Source organism: Anguilla rostrata, chromosome 3 (genome assembly GCF_018555375.3).
Source record: "Anguilla rostrata isolate EN2019 chromosome 3, ASM1855537v3, whole genome shotgun sequence".
Lineage (NCBI taxonomy): Eukaryota > Metazoa > Chordata > Actinopteri > Anguilliformes > Anguillidae > Anguilla > Anguilla rostrata.
The window spans coordinates 26,492,711-26,514,425 of NC_057935.1; the positions used below are offsets into that span (position 1 = coordinate 26,492,711).

At 39.0% G+C, this 21,715-nt stretch overlaps 1 protein-coding gene across 1 annotated transcript in view; it reads right to left on the minus strand.

The window, feature by feature from the left end:
* Positions 1-21,715, minus strand: part of oca2 (oculocutaneous albinism II) — a 134,665-nt gene that overhangs the window by 58,886 nt on the left and 54,064 nt on the right. The window contains exons 10-14 of the mRNA XM_064326993.1: positions 16,157-16,228; positions 15,667-15,732; positions 14,196-14,252; positions 8,993-9,117; positions 5,716-5,854 (exon numbers count right to left, since the gene is read on the minus strand). Coding sequence (XP_064183063.1) covers positions 5,716-5,854; positions 8,993-9,117; positions 14,196-14,252; positions 15,667-15,732; positions 16,157-16,228 — 459 coding nt within the window. The remainder of the gene's footprint in view (positions 1-5,715; positions 5,855-8,992; positions 9,118-14,195; positions 14,253-15,666; positions 15,733-16,156; positions 16,229-21,715) is intronic.

Sequence of the window (21,715 nt, forward strand, 5' to 3'; positions counted from 1 at the left end):
AACTGGACTGTTGTAGTGTGGACTTGCAAAATGGCAGCAGACTGACCGCTGTGCCGGCAGCAGGCCACTAGTGGGCAGTTAGTGGTCACTGGCTGGGCAGGGTGTTTTCACAATGATAAGGCAGCATCCACTCTATGGTGCACTTCGGTAATGGACACGAAACACCATGTAATGTATTTCCACTTACTCCTTCAAAGAATCTCAATCAAAAGAGGGGAAAAGAGGTGGCAAGAACTTAATGTGCATTTTGGGAATGTGTGTGCGTGTGTGTGTGTGTGTTGTGATGGTCCGGAACTGGGAGCGACAAACAGCACTTATGCAACGTTCTTCGCTACAGTAGTTTTCATTATGCCAGACTGGTATTATCCGTTCATTAGTGAGGGAAGGCGGGGGGTGGGGGTTAGCGGAGGCGGTGGCTTTCAGTAAGACTCCATTTTCTATGAGGATTGAATGGATGATTGGAGCTTAGCGGCAGACTTAAACCAGGGTGTGCTTTTTTTGATTCCACAACTCCTAGGATCAATCTACTGTGTAAGCAAATGCTCTGTGTGGTACTGGAAGACATTTTGTTTCATACAGTATTTTGTTTTTGTTTTTGTTTTGTTTAATGGACTGACAGGAGTGACTGAAACTCAAGCTTGTGTACCAAATAAAAGATGCTTTTAGGCACTGCCACAAGCTGTTGTTACAGCCCTCCTCAGAAAGAGCTGAAGATCAAAGTCAGTATTTTCAGTCAGTAAATAATAAGGAAGCACTCACTGAGTGTCATTTTAGTTGCATCCTTTGAGTCACTATTGCATCATGAGCATGAGAACTGCTTTATTTCATCACAAATTCAGTCCCTAATCAAAATAGAGGGTCCTTTAGGTGCTTCCTAGGTGTGCCACAGTACCCAGAGCACTGTTTTAAAGCACATGGTGATCAAGAAATTGCGAACCAATCACAATGCTCCAGGGATGCATTTGCATTTTGTGCATGCCGTTTGGCACACACTGAATCTACAGTGTATGCAAACACAGCTTCAGCTTTTGTTGTGCACAGATAAGGAGCACCACCCTGTTAAATTATTTCAGCGGATGAAATCCCCAGGGACTGCTCTAATACGCACTGCATGCGCAGCCAAATTTTCCCGTGATCTCACGCACACAGTTTGTCAAGGGCATGGGGAAGAAGGGGCGGGGGGGGGGGGCCTTCTTCCCCATGCCCTTGACAAACTGTGTGCGTGAGATCACGGGAAAATGCAACGCATGCAACGCGTAGTTGGTGTACAACTCGAGTTTGGACAGTATGTGGTGGACTTAAGGAATAACAAGTGCACATTTAATACCAGGGAATGTGTAATAAAATAAATAAATAAAAGGGTGTCTCGACAATATATTCTAATTATAACTTGCTACTGGCCAGCCTGCAGGGCCCTCTCACTCTTTCACTTCTCCAAAGGGACCCCTGGGGGGCACACAGACACACGCTTTTTCCAGCAAAGAGGCACAGCGAGGCTGCATATGTCTTCACAAGCAAGGGAGTGATTGGGGCTACCGGCTCAGGGTCACAGGTTCAAATCTCAAATGGGGCATTATAGCTGTCCTCCTGCAAAAAGTTTGCCCAATTTGGATCGGCAGTTACAGGGCTGAATAAATCAGTTCTTAAACAGTTGTAAGAAAAAAAGTGCCGTACCAAGGAAACAAATAATGCAGTTTATTTTAATGCGGCTCCCCTGTGTCCAACAGTGGCCTAAAAGTACGGCACACAGATAAAGACGAAGAGCACAAGCACGCACACACACACACACACACACACACTCTATAGAAACTCTCTCCGGCAACACCCCAACTCCACTTCCTAATCTTCCCGGCAATTAGAGTTTGACTGTGAGAATAAAATCCGCAGCGACGTCGACACATCCCCCCTTTCTCCAACAGCCATTACTCCAATGAGGACCCAGTAGGGAATACAGCTCACATCATTGTTTGTCTTCAGCAAAGCAGGCCTTTAAAATTAAGAGTAAATGTCACAGTGACTGCCGGAGTACTGCCCATAACTGAGCCAATCGAATCTCACATCTGAATACTGCCCGGGACAGAAACAGTGAAGTTTTATAGGAGGCAGTGACCCGGCTATGTCACTGTTAGCGGCGCTCACTTGGGGAGGGGGGTGTCAATATTTCATCTGAAGAAAAAAACACAGAAATGCGTCTGCCCGAGCTGCATCTGAGGAGCTCGCATTCCAGACCGGCCTCGGAGTGTCTTCTGCGGCAGACTCGCAGGGTCAAGGCTCCTCAGCAGATCGGCTAGGATTTACACCTCAGTCTAGCGCTACCGCTCGCCCGTCAGGGAGAGCGCGTGACGAGACGCAGCCCGGGCGTCCCTGAGGGAGACAGCACCCCTCATCTCTGACTGAAAGTCCATAAACACCAACAATCCATCATGAGTTATTCTTCAGCGTAGCTACATTGTCAGAATCATGCTTTTACAGTCTAAGGGCCCTTTCTTGGTGACTACGGTGCTTCAGAGGCACCTGGACGCGAGCGGAATTGCAATTTTCTTCTTGTGCAAATAGAACATTTTTTTCCTCCGTCAGTTTTTATGGTCTTCAATAAACCCTTTTCTGAGTCAACATGGGTTGAGGGTCACAATGGAGAGTACGTCAATAAAACATTCGGTGCAGTGCAAGTTTTGTGTTTAATACTGCATTTGCTATTTTAACCCAGCGACCCAGACTACACTGTGCTGTTTTTCTGCTTTTACCAACCCGCACATAGGAACAGATAAGGGGCAGACAAGCAATCACACAAGACTTCCCGATGGCTGCTGAGACAGAGTCTAGACATGCAATTGTTCGATAAATATTTGTATGTACAGTAGAACCTTCAAAATATGAAAAGAAGGAATGAAGGTCTTTTGGAACATGTTGCTACATTAACTTATACCAATTTTAAAAATTCAAATTCTGTCATCAGAATTGTTATTTACATTACTGTAACCTTATTTTTAAATAGCCTGCCCTTAATTTGTAGCCATAGATGGAACATGGATCTAAATAGTCCTTTTCGATATGTGCTTTGCAAACACACACCACCTTTCCAGTGACTCCTTATCTTTGGTTTTCTGTGCAAATTGTTTGTTTTTATTCTTGGCTTTGTTAAGATCAGAAAGCTGTGCCGAGTGCATTCGTAGAACACAGTCTTTAAGGTGGGTTACATAACAGTGCACAGTGATATGCTCAAATGTGCACCAAGTAAAACACACAAATAAAGAATTCCCATACCACTGGAACAGGAGACAAGAGGACTAACTTCCCTCAGGTTGATTTGATTTGAATTGTTTCATGAAATAAAGAGACAATCAGCCTAGCATCCAGCAGAAGCATGTTTCATGTTGCCCTTTATAATGTATAGTATTATAAAGGGTGACATTGTTGGTTATGTCACATTTGGTATAACATTATTGGTTATGTCACATTGTTTACATAAGGTTGTATGCACCCTTTATGAAGCATGATTTGTTTATACATGATTTATGAAGCCATTATGTCATGTTTATGAAGGCATTATATATGCTATATAAATTCTTTAGAGTCACTTCTTTTTAAAGTGTGACCGAAAAAAAGTTGCAAATATTAGATCAGTATACTTCAGGCTTACATTCGGTTAACAATAAAACACACAATGAACCTGAGGAGGCTTTTCTGATGCATCATAAATGTGAATGTGCCCACCCGGGAGAATCATCATCCCTCTTTTAGGCCAGAGATAATAAATTTGGGATTAAAACATTGAGGAGCTTCACCAATCATGCAGTAGGTTGGTAACACCAAATAGACCAATGCAGACAATGCATACTCTCTGGCAACTTCCTCGTGATTCCCCACAGGAAACCCAGAGAGCCAAAAAGTATCCATTAATCAAGTTAATGGAAGTTTCTGTCTTTCTACACGTAAGGTGATATCACACCCACAGTATCCCTAGTTTATTATCTCTTCCATTATGGAGGAAAGGAGGATTCCTCTTTTATCTGCCTATCTTCACCATCTAAGGATAACAGTTACCCTTGACCATTCTGTCTAAAAAGTCTTCATTCTCTGTCACTTCCATTGTTGACTTCCAATGGGCAAGTCATTTTTTTGCCTACACAGCATGGTGCAACATTGCGCGATTTCACGATTTAAGAAAAGCTCTTCATGTTAAGGTCAGTGGGAGTTAAAGGCTAGTGCATTACTTCATTGTGCTAATCTTCCAGGATGCCATTACCAAGATTAAAGGATTTTGGTCTCCTCGCATGTGTGTCTCGTTGACTGTACGAGCCTCCCAAGAATGAGACTACAAAAGCTGGATTGCTGATCTCTGGAATGAATGTAGACTCATGCCAAAAATGACGGGATCAATACTGTTTTGCTTCACGGCCAAACTAAGGTGTCTCACAATTAGATTTGACCTTTGCGTCCCCTCCCCCATTCTTTGAGTCAAACAGAAAACATCAGAACTCATCTGAGCATGCTGAAATACGTTTTCTAGCTTTATGCCATCTGAGGGGGACACTATTTTGATGACAATATTTTTCACAGCAATGGAAACGTTCCACATAAAATCCATTCACAGGATATAAAGTATACAAAATGTATTACACAGTGGTTAGCCCAGAGATAGCATTAATAAATTGATTGGACATAAAAACATAAAGGAGATAGCTAGCTCCCCTTTTCATTAAATGCATATAATGCTACTGATGTTTACTAGCTTGATTCATTTTCATAAGTTTATAATGGATTGTTTTTCTGGGAAAACACATGTATATAACTCATTGAGTGGCGATACTTCTCATGATAAACAGGAGTGAAGATCTTTCCAAGTATGCCATTCAAAGTATTTTTTCTAGCTTTTAGGTAGAAAAGAGTACGGCACATGCTGTACAATGCATTGGGTGTTTGTATTATCATCGACACATAGTCTAAATACTTTTTTTTCATTTTTAGGTGAATCTGTCCTGAAATATCAGCAAAAAGCAGTTATTATCGCCATTATACTCTTGGGTTGCAGTCAGTGTTTTTTTAATAGTACACTTGTTTTTGATGGTATACTGTTTCAGGTGGCCCAGGATTTCTGTCAAGCTGACACAGCAAAACTCCTAGTGTTAAATAAACTAAAATCGACATGTATATGTGTGTCCAATATGGTCAATATGTTCAATCAGAATTTAAAGTACTTTACTAGAGTAGATATTACGCTGAACATTTTGCTGTTTAATGGGCTGGATTTGACAGCTGTTGTCATTGGCAGTTTATCACTACCCTCACAGTAAGAATTTCCTCTAAAACCCTGGTGCACCTTCAGACACTTGCAGAATCTGTAGCACTAGCCAGGCATTCTAACCACACATAATTGCACCAACCCAGTTGACACTGAGCGTTTTCCTGTGGAACAATATGTTTTTCAAAGTTCTTGAGAATGGAACTTGTCATAAAGCCTGTACAATTGTGCGTTTTACCCAGTAGACTGTCCAGTGTTATTTCAACACTAACAGTGAATAAATAGTTCATGTGAGTCCACAAATGATAAACATGCTACGTCAGTGTAAAATGTACTAAAATGTAATGTGAGTTGATTTAACACCAACCATTTTTTGTCCTTTGCATCTCCCCCGCCCCCTCCCCCTCCCCTCGCTCCCCGCTCCTTCACAGTGAGGTTAATAGTCTTTCCCGAAGTGTTGAAAAGTCACATACGTTCTTGCGCAGGTCCTGGTTGGAGACGATGATCACGTTTGGCGGATCTCCGACAGCAGTAGCGGCCCCTCCAATGTTTGTGAAGATTACTTCCGCAATCAGGACATGTCTGGGGTCCAGATTAAGAACCTCACACAACCTGTGGGATAAAGAAAGACAAGAAACAGAAAAGCCCTTAAGTCTTGATTAGATTGGCGGTTACACGAAAGAAAAAGCAAGAAAAAAACGTAGCACACAATTGATTTACAGCACTCAAGCTGTCCAAACAGATCTGGGACACATGAAAGCTAAAAGGGGGATGGGGTGTTGAGGTGGGGTAAAACCGTGTGAACTGATCATCAGTCCAAACACTACAGCTAAGCCTGTGTCTGCGAGCCTGCCACTGTAAATCCCTTCCTGCAGCTAGACGATGAAACTAAGGCGGTGTAGTCTAAACCTCGCAGTCACTATCGCTCGCCTTTCTGGAGACTGCAGTTGTATCCTTCTCTGTCAGGAGCAAATAATACCTCAGCAAAAGCAGACTGCGAAAACCAGAGTGGAGCAGGCTGCTCATATTAACAAGGGAAAAGTTGCTCAGAGGATGAAGATGGGGATTTTTACAGGTTGTAAATGAATATGAAATGAATATGAATATGAAATTTACCCTTCAGAATACCTTTCATTTTAAGCAATGAAACAAAGCCAGTTTGGCTAAAGAGGTGCTGCAAGCCCATTTGAGAGAGCCATGTATCTGCTTTGCCCCTATTACTCCTTTCTTATCCAGGGCTGCTACTAATAATAATAATAATAATAATAATATGGAATATGAAAAATGTGTTGTTTTTAAAAACTGGGAAATAAAACAGCTACTCTCTCTCTAAACTCTCTCTCTCCCTCTCTTTCCCTGTCTCTCTACATCTTTACAGTTGCAAATGGAGTTTGAAAAAGAGAAAAGTTTATGTGAGCCAAGAGAGGGATGGCACAGCTGAGAAGTGGGAAGGAGCCGGTGTCGCTCCACATACAGCTCAGAGTAAAAGAGACACTCTCAGGAGCTTTCTCATATTACACAGCACCCCAAGGAATCCCCAGTCCTTCTGTGGGAAAGACATTTCCAAACATAGCCTCTAATTAAATTCAAAGAGCAATTAATGCTGTGAGCAAAGTTTTCAGCCAAAGAGTGGCATTCAGGGAGAAGGGGTGCATCCAGCTAGAACCAGAAGAGAGTCTCAGGACATTTCCTCATATGGAAGCCCAGAGTAAAACACCTTCAGCTCTCTCCACAGCTCGGCAACACTGACCAATAACAACCAGAAAGGACCTGGATTTACTCCACAAGGCACAATGAATGCACCGGTGTCAATTATCACATACCAAAAAAAAGAAGCAGTATTTCTGTTTTTATCAGCTCAGTAATCAGTACTCAGTAAACACAGTGATTTTGAAACTGTTTTTTGTGAAAGAAAAAAATTACTTTGTGCATATTTCTCATATGCTCAAACAAAAGACAAACAGCAACCAGATAATTTTATTTAGCTATATTTAGAAGCAAACATTACAGCAAACAGCAAACATTACTTATATTAATTGTTTGCTAAGTTTAGCAGGTTAGGTAGCTAGGTAATTTGTTATTGCAGTTCTATATCATAATCTGGAGAGCTAGCGAGCCGTGCTACCAGTCTCAGAGTGCAGAGGGCACTTGATGCATCAAAGCCATGCATCTGGGCTTGAGAGTGGTGCTGCATGGTGGAAGTTAGGCTTTTCTCAGTCTCTCCCCCCTCTGCCAGGTATGCCTACATTAACCTTGAGATTCATTGAGAATTACCAATTCCCTCAACATCTTGCACGTAATCCTACTGTGTATTTGTGTGTTAAAATAGACCTCACCCAAAACGCATTATCACTTCAGAAAACAGATTACTACCTACATTATTCTATCAAAGTGTAAAAGTGGTCAATCTTTCATTACCTGCCCTCAACAGTCTGGAATATATCTGCATAGACTGAAATGTGTAATTAGTGGAATGGGAGTTATTGATACAGCTCACCTATTACTGGTGATAGCTTGTGAAATTTAAATTGCTGAGGCAGGAGAAATCATTGAACACATCTCATCGATGGGAAATTACTTTTTCTTTCACATCAGATAATATAACAGACCGGGGTCCGTTTTAGTAAAAAAACCCTTAATCATCATAAAGATAATCATTTACCTTGAAGGAATAAATTACTCCCTAACCATTCCAAGCTTTGATGACATGCAACAATGGCTAGTGGAAAACTTAATTCACAAAATCGGTGTGTTTTCGTCAGAAAAATTAATTTGATGTTCTAATACACCACAGTAAATTTTCCAGTGTTAATTCAACACTTCAACACACTCAGAGTGGGAACAAATGTTATCTTTTAAGAGTTGAATTAAGACTGGGCATTTTACTGTGTGTGCACATTATTGTACATTGACCAATGACCCTTGTTGCAAACACTGAGACCAAGTACATGTGAGAAAGCTTCCCTTTATTCTAGGCTGTGTTATTTGACCAGCATTTCTGTTGTGTATTTTCAGACTCACCCTGCCCCCGCCATAAAAAATCATGTATAAATCTCTTTGCTGTTTGAAAAAGGCTTGTCCTTCCGTATTTTAGACACTTATTCAAAAACCTGCTGTTCTCCACTGGTGCCGAAGGGATCCAGGGTTGCAACTACAGCAGTAATACAGATGCACTATATGGTAATATGAGGTCAACTGTAGCAGTAATACAGATGCACTATATGATAATATGAGGTCAACTGCAGCAGTAATACAGACACACTATATAGGAATATGAGAACAACTGCAGCAGTAATACATACGTACTATATGGGAATATGATGTCAACTGCAGTAATAATACAGACACACTATATGGGAATATGAGAACAACTGGTAATACAGACACACTATATGAGAATATGCGGTCAACTGCAGCAATAATACAGATGCACTATATGGGAATATGAGGGCAACTGGAACAGTAATACAGATGCACTATATGGGAATATGAGGTCAACTGTAGCAGTAATACAGACGCACTATATGGGAATATGAGAGTAACTGGAACAGTAATACAGATTCACTATATGGAATATGAGGGCAACTGGAACATGGATGCAAATGTTGCCATCAAATTCAACTGATCAGCAACAAGAATGATGGCACACACTCACTGATGGACAGGTTTTGCGCCATGCCCGTGATGTGTACAGTGTAGACACAGCTTTATAGCAATGACTGGAAAAAATGACTTTCAAGTACACAGTACCTTATAGTGACTGGAGTGAAAAGCATCATGGTTGTCACATTGTCCAGGAAAGCAGACAAAATGGCCGCAATGAGGCAGAGGATGATGATCATTGGCCATACTCTTCCTCTGGATAGCTGGTAGGCCTGGAGGTGAAGAAGTGTCAATAGAAAGCGGAGAACATGGGGATGCCTCATCCTCATGATGACACTAAAAATAGCATCTGGAAAATAGTACATAATTAGTTGTTTATGTGCTTGTTGCAACTGCATTTGAATTCAAGTGAAGATTCAGTTTTAGTTTGTAATATTGTTATGCTGCATGATTTTGACTCATAACAACTTTGATGTAATCGAGCAACGTGTTAGTTCAGGCAGGCCATGAGACTCAAGCATGGCTCTGGCTGAATCAGCTGATTAGCATATCCAATTTGAAATTCACCTAATTGACCTAATTTTTTTTGTTACTTCAAAGCAACAAACACTGGTTCACTCACTCCTTTAAAAGCTATAATACAGTTCCAACAGTACTAATAAATTCTAGTTGTGCAAGAACGTATATGCATAGCGCCCTCCAAAATAAAATTTTAAAGAAACTTTTTTTTGTTTTTTTGGTGAAATATATGGGACCAGAAAACTTAATTTGTTTCATACTAACTCAATTTCTCATAGATTATTGGTTAACAAATATATTATAAGTATAAGATATGTTACACATAATTAACCCTTGGTTTGTTCACCCATATAAGGAAAAGCTAAATCAAACCACTATTCTTAATATAGTGTGGTTTGGGGATTGGAATCCCCACCCATGCTTACATACGAGTGGTGCCAACTCTTAATGTCACTTTTCTCAGCCGAAGAGGACCTCTGCACCTTGGACAGTGCCAGCAGGTCCAGGAGGCAATTCAGCACCCCCTCACTCCCCACTCAAACCTGGACAGCTCTGCAAAGGGCCTATTATTGAATCAGGCAGCCAATTATCTCAGAGCTAGAGGGACAGCTGAAACATGTTTGGATAATTGGCTGCCACTCAACAAAAGGCCTTCAGTCTTTCAGTTGGTGAGTTTGGTGCTCCAAGACCCACTCACTAAGCTGCTGCATGCCCACCATTTTGCAGACAGCGAAGCTGGCTAAAACAGCAACCAGCAGCCTGAACCAGGACCCTGACATGGCCTCCATCTCTCACCTCTCCTCCCTGCCTTAATCTTTGTTATAGACAGTTTTTTTTTCTTTTACTTTTGCCTGCCTAGACTGTGCCATACCTTTGTAGTCATGCGCTGATAGTAAAAATTGCCTTTATTAATGTGCCATGTCCATGTGGATTCAGAAAGAAGATCGCCTGCACATTTTGGCTGAATATGGCTTCATCGGGGTGATTACGAGCTTTGGGGAATTTTTTCAATTAATTTTTGTGAGGTGTCCTATGACAGCCTAGAAGAACTCCTTGCATCAACCTTTGAGTGAATCAAATTGGACACGAGGGATCACTGAGGGGGATGAAGAAAAATAAGACATGCTGATAGAGATTTTAATGTTTCATGAAATGTGACTGAGAGCCTTTAAATAAATGGGAGATCTGGCTGTGTGTTGCAGTCTTATATAAGCAGCTATGCTTATCTCATTACATCATTCATTCCTTCCAAAATTCTGCACATTTGGCACCTAACATTTGCAGATTTAAACACAGTAAAGCAACACAAGAGAATAGGCTTTAAATTGCTTTGCTCTTCTAATGCTAAATTTAATTACATAGCTAGCAGCAACAGCTCTGGAAGTTAATAAAAAGTGCTTGCCTACCATAAAAATTGGCAGAAAGCTGCTCTCAGTTCACTTGAGCCAATGATTTTGTTTATCCTTACAAAACTACATTTAACCAACCAGACCTTGATCGAAGTACTGTTGACACACAGAGGTCGCATTTTTTGCTGGGAGGTTTTACCAGTTCCTGAAGCTAGGGGGCGCTCACATTTCCCTCAGTGATATTAAATGTTTGATGTTAGTTTGCTAAATAAATATAAGGCAATGTGTTAGATATTATACTGAATTGCCTTATATCTGTACTAGAACAAATGAGATGACCACATATCCTGTCAAATGTGCAAATGCCCAAAAACAAGAAATTACAAAAGAGGCTCATTTTCTTTATATATAATTTCCTTTGTTGGAGTCCAAAGAATAAAAAATAGCAAACGTGTTTCACATATTTCAAATGATTTCTGTCCTCAACATTTTGGCGCCATTGCATTTATATTGCAGTGCCATTCACTATAGCGCTGCTGAATTCTGTATGTTCTAAATCCTTTTAAACTTAGTCAATGAGAAATGTGCAAACATATGGGTATTAGAGGACAGCCATCACTACTAAACTGTTCTGTGAGTTCATTATTGGCTCAGCACTGTAGACTAAGTGAGGGTATTACATATTCAGAAAGCCTACTTGTTGACTGTCTCTGGCTTTTAAATATTCTGCATTTATTGATACCTAATAAAGCATTAATAACAATATTATACTTCTTTCAAAAAATGTGACAATTAAATATGATATTTTGGAAAAGGGCCAGGAATTTCAAATTGATAAATTGTACACAGGGTTACCAATTAGTATTGGGTTTATCCATATGCATATATTTAAATCTAAGAAAATGCATGCTGTAACCTTATGTGGTGTTCTCTTCCTACACTGCTTACTCTTGCTCCATTTATTAATATAAAGTAACCATGCACAATGTATTTTTAATGATGTATAATACAGTAATTAATAATTTATTAAGCAGTTATAACTGTGTCATATTCTGAAGTTACCCTGGTGTCCAACTCCATGTATCCCAATGAGCAGTCATGTAAAAACAGGAGGAATTTCTGGTCTTTGATTAACCAAATTAAATGCCAAACTGACAAAAAAGAAACTGATAATAAGCAGAGAATCTGTGTTTCACAAGCATTTCCAAGGGCAATGTAGACTGAATGAAAGAATGTAAAAATCTTCATACCAATGAGCTCACTCCTGCTGCTTCTAACACCCACAAATGATTTGATGGTTTAGAAGTTTCTCAACTTATGGAGCACATACAAAATATCCAAATTTCAACTGACTTGAAAAGTGTTTGAGGTCAGCTGACAAAGAGGGAGAAGGCATGTATGCAATAGATTACCTCAATTAATGCAAGTGTATCTCAGTAAGTTTTCAACTTACAAAAGGTGTGAAAATGATCAAAAGGATCATTGAGCATTTGATCAAAATGATGTATAGTACTCTACAGGTATCACAATACAATCTGACAACTTCAAAAATATTCAGCATGTGACACCTTTTATAATGAACGTGTATGGATTGTGGGTAACTCTTTCTGTGAATACTCATTCATAAGACTTATACACAATATGACTAAAGTATTTGGATGCCCCTTGTTCTGAGGCTGTTTTTCATGGATTTGGCTCAGCCCCTTAGCTCCAGTGAAGGCAAATCTTAATGCTACAGCATAAAACCACATTCTAGACAATTCTGTGCTTCTCCAACAGTTTGGGAAAAGACCTTTTTTATTTCAACGTGACAATGCCCCCGGGTACACAGCAAGGTCCATTTACAAATGGTTTTATCGAGAACAGTGTGGAAGAACTTAACTGGCCTGCACCAAACCCTAACCTCAACCCTATCCAACATCTTTTGGATCAATTGGAAAGCCAACTGCAAGCCAGGCCTTATCGCCCAAGCAGTGCCTAACCTCACCAATGCTCTTCTGGCTGTATGGAAGCAAATCCCTGCAGCAATGCTCCAACATCTTGTATAAAGCCATTCTAGAAGAGTGGAGGTTGTTATAGCAGCAAAGGGTGGACCAAATCCATATTAATTTTGGATTAGATGTTAGATGTCAGGTGTCTACATACTCTTGGCCTGTAAATACCACCTTCATGAGCACTACACACACACATTGACATGTCAGTAACCACAAATGGTGTGTGTAATTAGGTATGTCATTGTAAGGTCACCTGCTGTACCATGAGTGATGTAACTGGCCATGTGCTTGTACTCATTAATATAAACAGTTATGACTGTTTATTTAGTTCTTTTCAAGGTGCTACTTATGAAGGTGTTCAATAGCTCTTTTGAAGGATCATTCATGAAAAGTTTTGCTTAACCCATAGGGATGCTATTTTTCCCATGTGCAGCTTATCTCTGCTCTTAAATGACTCCTACTACCAAACTACTGTTGGACTGGAAAAATAAGTAATGAATAATGAATGACTATATTCACTTATGAACAATATTTAATTAAATTAACTTATTAACAATAATGAATTTCTCCATTTATAATTGGTCTATGGTCCCAGTAGGATGGCTCAATAGGAGTGCTTATGACTTTGGGACACTGAAGATATCTGGCTGTGTAGGTTATTTAAATGTATGTAGATAACCTTTCCATTAGCTGTAAGAACACAAATCTATTTCAGAGCTTTTTTGTTTGTTTTTTTTTTTTTTTTTTTCAATTTTACAGCTTCCCCTTGTTGAACTCCCACTTAAAATTCATGAACCTTTGAAATCCCCTTGAGCTCCATAGGTCCAAAAGCTACACTATTTGAAGGACAGAGAATTGTTTTTGCTCCCTTATAATCTCTTCAGAATAATAAAAATATCACATACTGTAAGCCACACCAGTTTTTTTAAAGCCCAGCTTTGTGAAGCATGGGACTCGATTCAGTCACTGGAGGGCTGCCATGTTTCTGAACTGCCACAAGACAAAAGTACGTCTTCCCTTTCATTACATCAAGTGTACATCCCGTGATTTATCTACTTTCATTATGCCAGGAGGAATTTTCCCCCCAAATTTAATTTTGCAACCCTCGATATCCCGCCATCAGTTTGAAGAGAAATCATTTTTATGATCCTTTTCTGGGGAGACTGAGTGACGGAGCAGTCATGTTTTAAAGCAGGCTTTTTAATGTATTCCCTTCCTTGCACCAAAGACAAGGGGAATAGCACAAAAACGCTCCCATTCACAAGCACTATGAATGGGGATACTGATAACTCAGTGCCCCCTGCTCACATCAGGAAAGGTCTTTCATTTCCTACATTTCTGCATGTCTTGAATGACTGCTGTACACAATTAGGGGTCAATTGGCATTGTGAACAGTGCACAACCTGCAAATTCCCCATATTTCAGTGCTCTGGCAGCAAGTGCATTTAGTACCTTTAGTTGAATTGACATGAAATATTACTCACTCACCTTTACTGCACAGTAATCAAAGAAGCCTGTATCTGAAAATATGGCCACCAAAATCATCTGGAAAGAAACAACAGTGAAAAAGTTATCACATCTGTAAATAATATTATTGCCCCTGGCTTTTCATTAGACTGCTGAAGCATGGTTTTTAAAATATTATTCATAATAACAAACAAAAGAACCAACATTTACGTGCCCATATTGTTTTAATGATCCATGGATAAATATATTTCGCTAGCGAAAATATTTAACTTCAGATTTTCAGAAACAAAATTCTAAGCCTCTTGCCTTTCAAGTGTCAGTCTTGGTGTCGTATACTAAACAATTTCAAGGCAGGTCTCTGTCATTAATTATTGGGGTGTGCAAGATGGAAAAGTTGGGATTTTTCTTCTGACATCCCCCTAGGATGTCTACCTACTTCATTATTTAACACCATCAAACTAAACAGGAGATGTTTTCTTAACATCTATATTCTATTATTAATTTGCTGTCATACTAACTACAGTATGAACATAAACATGAAAGCCAGTGCTTTTTATAGTGGGCTTCCTGTATGGGCTTTTTATAACCTCCTAGACAGTGATGCTTTACTGATGACTGACAGCCAATATTTACTCCAAACTTGATGAGAAAAATATGAGAAATCCTCAGACTTATTTTTATAATGGGCTAATTGAAAAAAAAAAATGTAATACTCATTAAACTACGTCACACACAACACACGGGTCTTTCATAATAATGGCTGTGTGTGGCTTGTGGTTCTCGGGTTTCATTTGTTTTCCCATTAGATTTTCTTCATCATTATACAAACACTTGAACAAACATTGAAGATAAAATTGATTAAAACTGATTAGGACTATAGAAATGTCTAAGATGGCTAGTTAACAGTAAGCAGCATCTAAAGTGAGACTGGAGAGGCAGAACTAATAAGAGAACTGTGTAAAAATGCGGTCTAAATTAAGGAATAACAATGGTTGGCTTCATAACTCAATTTCTGTTCCACAAGCTAGGAGACCATTTTTAAATTGTGTGGGTAATTAAACATTGCAGATGTGGCTAAATTTACAGAAATAATATTGTTGTTTTCTAAAATGCAGATGCTGCGGATACAAGTAATTAGCCAACTATGGATTGTGATAAATATAGTTACGTATTATAAGAAAAAAATGTAATCAACATGGATGTATGAATAGAACTACCACAAAGTGATTATTATTTTCATTTCTCTAAGGAGAATGGCTTTGAGCACAGCAAGACTACAATAAAGAATGGATTACACTTCCACTGCTTGTCTGGTCTATGGGTTCAAAGAAATAATACAATAGCCTCCTGCAAAATTAAATAATAGTTACCAAGCAGGCATTTATGGTCTTTTTTTACACAAAATATCCACAAACAAGACAAATATGCCCAACTGGGATTTGTTCTAACAGAGTACCACATGTTTAATCCTAAATTCAAAGGTTGTAATTACCATGCCAAACAACAATGCCAGTGTCTCATAGTCAATCCACTCCACAACTGTCATTAGGCTCGGTCTCTGCGGGAACAAAAGAGGACAAGCATCTGTTACCAATTGGACCATGTAGCCTCTGCTAATCAGGACTCTACAGCACAACAACTGAAATGTTGTTGAAAATGTCTGTGTGGACTTTCTTTTACTAGCCTTTGAAACTAAATTAAATAAATAGGGGACCTAATAGTCTATCATAGAGAAAGAACCAATATGTTCACCTGTTTCAGAGTAACTAGTCCTTAGCTAGAGTCACTCAGCCATTTGAATCAAGATCAGCATTGGAGCCCTCCCATAATTCATAGCATATTGCGATGTGGCTTTGGATTAATCATTCTTTCTCACATTCATTTCTGTCAGACCCCACTGGTTGCTAAGCAACCAGCCAGTTCAGGTGATAAATACTGTAAGAGTTCTTACAGGTCATAGAGTAAAAAAAGTCCAATCTTACATCACCAATGATGGACAGGGCAGCCAATGCAGCCAGAGATCCCAGCATAGCAGCCAGCGTCCGGTGAACAATCTAAGGAGACAATATTCACATTGTTACAGCTTGCCCCCTCAGAGCCTACCACTTTGAATGATGGTGCTGTGTGCTGTGCACTTTGCCATCAACCTTATCAACAATAAGTAGTTTAACTGTTTTTACAACCTTTGTTGTAAAAAAAAAAAAAAACATTTTACTCATTTGATTCTGTTTTGGGCTCACATAAACTAGAACTGAATTACCATTGAACATTTTATTATGTGTGCGATCTCCCCCGTCCTTTACGTCACTGTTCTGTCATTCATTCCTATCTGTTCACCTAAGAGGACACCTGGCACTTCCCTCAGTTAAAATATATTTGTGTCACATGACTCATCTTCTCTTTCTTCCCTGTCCTTCCGACCCTGTTCAACGGTTCAGTGCCCTCCACTGGCTGCCCACTGCTACTTAAAATCATTTTGAGAGCTCTTTGCCTGAGATGCCTGCTGTGTGCAGATTCACTTCATCCATCCATGCTATCATTTCATTGTGCACTCAACCCAATCAACCCTGAGATTATAATCTATTGATATGGCATATCCAATCTCCCTACTGTCTTGTCAAGACATTTTAAGATCTGGGTCAAATACTTTACTTGAAATACTTTAAGTCTTTTGACCCCAATGCAATTATTACAGATTACTTACTATTTCAAAAGAAAAGAACATTTCACCAATATAAAGGACACAATTCTTCTTTTATTTGATTTTACATTTGGGTGAAAGAATATTCTCAGATCTCCGTAGAAGTGCTTTCAAATCGTACCCGCATGCAAATAGTTAGCATAGTATTTCAAATACATATTTGTGAATTTTCTACTGAATGTGTTAATGAAACAAAAATATAATGAGCCATTACTGTGAATATGTGATGAAGATGCATCATAAGTGGGATCATTTCTGTTTAGAATTTTAGACTATGTGCATATGAAAATATTTTCAACATGAAAAGGTGCAATCTTGAGCTCAGAAGATTTCCCATCCATCACCCACGCTGTTTAAATAGTAAATGACCTTGAATCCATGTGGCCAGATTGGTCTTAAAATGAGGTGTGGTCTTGGTAATTGTTGGCATATTGCTACTTTAATGCAGCTCAAAGCGTCTGCGTTATGACCAACCAAAACCTGGTCTTAAGTCATATCGCAATTCCATTGTTATTTTAAGGGTCCAATGTTAAGGCGAGTGTATACACCCTTGTGTCTGTTACACACAGGGGCACACAAACTTGCATACAAACATCAAGATAGACAGTGAAATATTATTATTGTGTATATCAAAAAATAGCCAATAAAAATATAACGTCATAATGAATGGTTATAATATTGATCCAAATTAGACAATCACAATGAAGGGATGACTGTTCAGAGACAATGGCTAGGCTATCCATTGAAGACATGGTTGATGACACGTATATTGTGCGTGAATCGTCATTCCATGAAAAACCTGCAAAAATACACACTGGAGCCTAATAGAGAGGACATTTGAAGTACATAAAAGGCACTGCCGTTGTTTGCATAAGAGAGGTGGGACACTACAATATGGCCCTCAGAAGGTCTGAATGTTCTTTGCAGCATGCTGTGTGTTGTATGACATTGCCTAAAGTCATGGAACATGAATGAGGACACATTACAAGACTTTAGAAGGCACTGAACTATATGCATCGATGCTAATTAATGAACCAAGATACACCAGCAGCACAGCCCAGGAGGAATCCGCTGGTAGAAGACCAGGTTCATATATAGACTGGTAAGCAGACAAGAATTGTTTATTTGCTGAAAAAAGTCCAAAACATTTTCCAGGGAACACTGCATTTATTTGTACATTTTAAATCACCTAAATGCATTGTAGTGTTTTTCAAATACGGTCCAGGGGATTCATCTTGATACGATTCAAAAACAAAGATTCATTCAGATTTCAGCACTGTAAAAAAGGATTCTTTGTTCTTCACATTTTTTAAATTACAGTGACCAGGTTTCCATAATTACAACAAATAAAACCCCACTGATACTCCATAACTGAACAAAATGTTGCATTGACAAACGCCAACAACAGACTCCAAAGGAAATCAAAAGGCCAGAATCAAAACTAGACACTGAAAGCTCTTGTATATCTTCACTCACCTGACTAATCAGGTGAACTCACCTGTATATAATTGTATTTATAATTAATAATTGTAATCATAATTTGAACTCATCTGACTAATCAGAAACACCTGTGAAGCCATCTTTCCCGAACATTATGGTGGCCTGAAATAGGGGGACTATGTATATAAAGTGCTGTAATTTCTACATGGTGAGGCCAACTGTATAAAAAAATTAATGTTTTAAATAAAAATCTGAGAATCTGCACTTTATCCATGTGTGAATTGTTTGGTTACAAAACAAAATTTTGGGAGTACAGTGCCAAATCAAGTCAAATCAATCACAAACATTATAGCTCACTGTGTGTGTATATATATATATATCATGTGTTCAAGAACCACAGGTGTCCAAAAACCACATGTGAATATCCAACATGCAAACTAGAGTGCACATGCAAACCATTAAAATAATCACACTTATAAGATGAGAGCGGAAAAAGTCACATGTCACAGTTCATCATCTGTGAAAATGCTGAATTTCACTTGACTCCATGCCAAATGTTTTGTTTTTGCATGTGGCATTTTTCATTCACATGAAAAAAGACAATTCACATGTGAAAATATCAAAGTTACAAGTGAAATTGTGGTTTTCAAGTGTTAAAAAAGCTAATTTCACGTGTGATTTTTGTAAGGATATGGCAAGTAGAATTTGGCTTGCCGTTCACTGCCCCATTCCACAACCCTGTAATAATGCAGCTGCTGCTGTTCAGTGATTTGTGCCTTGTAGCAGTTCATCATCATCTCATCAATGACAAAGCTCTGAAGGTTGTTTTTCGGATGGGGAAAGGTTTGACTTATCCTGTGCTGAGGAGGAAATTAAACCTGTTTTTGCCTCTGTATCAGAGCCAGCCCTCGGGTTTTGGTGGCCCTAAACAAGAAGGTTGTTGTGGCCCCAAAGTAGTCCAACATAAATCACTAAAACGCATTTAAAAAACTTGAATTGTGTGGCCCAAGGATGGCTGTGGCCCTAAATGACCGCACAGATTGTTTATGCCAGCAGCCGACTCTGCTCTGCACACATTTTAAGTGGCATGCATCAGGCATGCCAAGTGAAAAAACACTCAGCATACTTTATATTCATTTTAATTATTGTTCAAGTATTCTTAAGTATAAAATAGTATACTTCAAGTATACATAAGCATACTGTTTTTTCACATGGAATGAGACTCACACATTGATGACCAATCTCACACTCACAAACCCAGCTCTGAAAATCTGATGTTTTCATTGAAAGCTACTGTGTTCACTATCAGTGGCTTAAATGGCCAAATGTATTTTTAAACTAAAATGATGAGAATTAGGTAATTTCTTTAAATGAAATTGGGCAAAATTTGTATTTAGCATTTTATTTTAAAATTGAAACTCAACCCCCCCAACCACCCTCCCTCAAAAATAATAACAATTGAAAATTGAATTTCCTCAGACATTGGGAATTTCTAAACTCGAGATCTTTAACCATGAAAGGAATCATTAAGTTTTTGTTTTAAACCGATGGCAGATGATCATTGCAAGGATTTCCCCGGGATCAAACAGAAGAGGTCTGAGGAAAAGGAGACCTCAGCATGGACTGAAAACCAAGTACTGGCCACCTGCTAATGACAGCAACCCTCCAAGTGCTATCTGTCACTGTCATAAGTGTACCCCTGCGGCCTATGAGTTATAATACAGGAAGTACAGTCATGTAATCCCAAGGCTGCATGCTGTCCAAACTTGAAGGAACATTCCTCTCAAACAAAGCTTTGAAAATAATTCCATGTGAGTATACAAGATAAAAGCACAGTGAAGGAACTGTTTTTGTTTTGGATTCAACCTTGTTGACAATAATGTCTGGACTTGAGCCTGGACTTCACAGCCAGAAGGACTGAAATACATGCAAGGTGAAAAATGCCTACCAAGCAATCATCTATCAAACTTCCATCAGCACATCAACAGCACATCAGTATTCTGCAAATCAGTACTACAGCAGTCTGCAAGCAGCAGGACAATTCACCAGCTACAGTAGAAATACAAATCCTTAGGGGAAATGGGGATTGTTCAGAACTCGGAAATGTTGATAATTTTAAAATTGAAGTCTAATTATAGAAATTATAATTATTTAACTGACTTTTTACTTGCTATGTGTTCATTGTAATTATTCTAGCCTTATTTTTTTTCTAGATTTTTTTCAAAGGGTAGTGTAGTATAATGGGTAATGAGCTAGTCTTGTAACCAAAAGGTCACAGGTTTGATTCGGGTAAGATGCAGCTGTTGTACCCTTGAGCAAGGTATTTAACCTGCATTGCTTCAGTATACAGAATATCCAGCATGTTCGGGGTATGGTTAATGACCAAATAAAAGTCACTCAAAAGGTTTGTATGAAAAGCATGAAAAGCCCTGCAGGGTCTGTTTTGTGAATTCACATGTGGCAGCAAGTTTTCTAGCTATGTTTTCTTCAATTGCCACTGTAGCTAGTTATTAGCTACTTTGCATCATTGCTAGTCAAAAAATTACCAAGTTAAGGCAGCTCGCTAGCTGTAATAGGACATGGGGTTTTTAGAGAAACTAGGGTGTTGATGCTGTGCTTGACTTTGTATTTTTTGTACATTCTTTGCCTGACCTTATCATCTTTGCAATCAGTGAACCGAAGGAGAATGAGGGAGAATGAGGGAGAAGGAATGCAGACAGAAAAAAGATTAGCACTTAAGACCCAACACTGAAGCAACTTTTGGTCTCTCTCTCTCTCCCTCTCTCTCATACCTATAAGACATATAATACTCGCAAGTAGTCCCATTTAGCTTTTCATCACTTTCAAAGAAAGAATGGGATTGAGATGCAGAATACAGTACAGATTCACTTACTTTTCCCTTGGCTTTGCTAATTAATGTGAACTAATATTATCACTGCTGTCCTGCTAGATTTACAGCACCACCATTTAGTACAATATGATGTTGACATGTTTATGTTGTTACTGTTGGAAATGTAATACTGTCACTCTTACCAATAAAATAGGCAAAAACAAGTTATTTATGAAAAAAATATTTGTATTGTAGACATAAATCTGTTTCCTGTCATTGTCCAAAGACTTTCTGGTTATGTTAACTGAAGATCAAAATTGGATGGATGGATGGATGGATGGATGGGTTTAAACCATCCACATTTTGTTTGAGTTTGTGCCCCCACAAAAGTTTTGGGTACACTATGCCCCTGAGTAAGGGAACACTGAAAGGGAAGCAGCAGTCTACAGTCATACAGGCAGCTTTTCGCCACCTAGCTTCTGGCCCATTACAAATGCATCTGTCAAACTGTCGACAAACGTTTCAAAACACATACTTTAATATACGCAAGAAATTCTAGTTGTTTTCTTT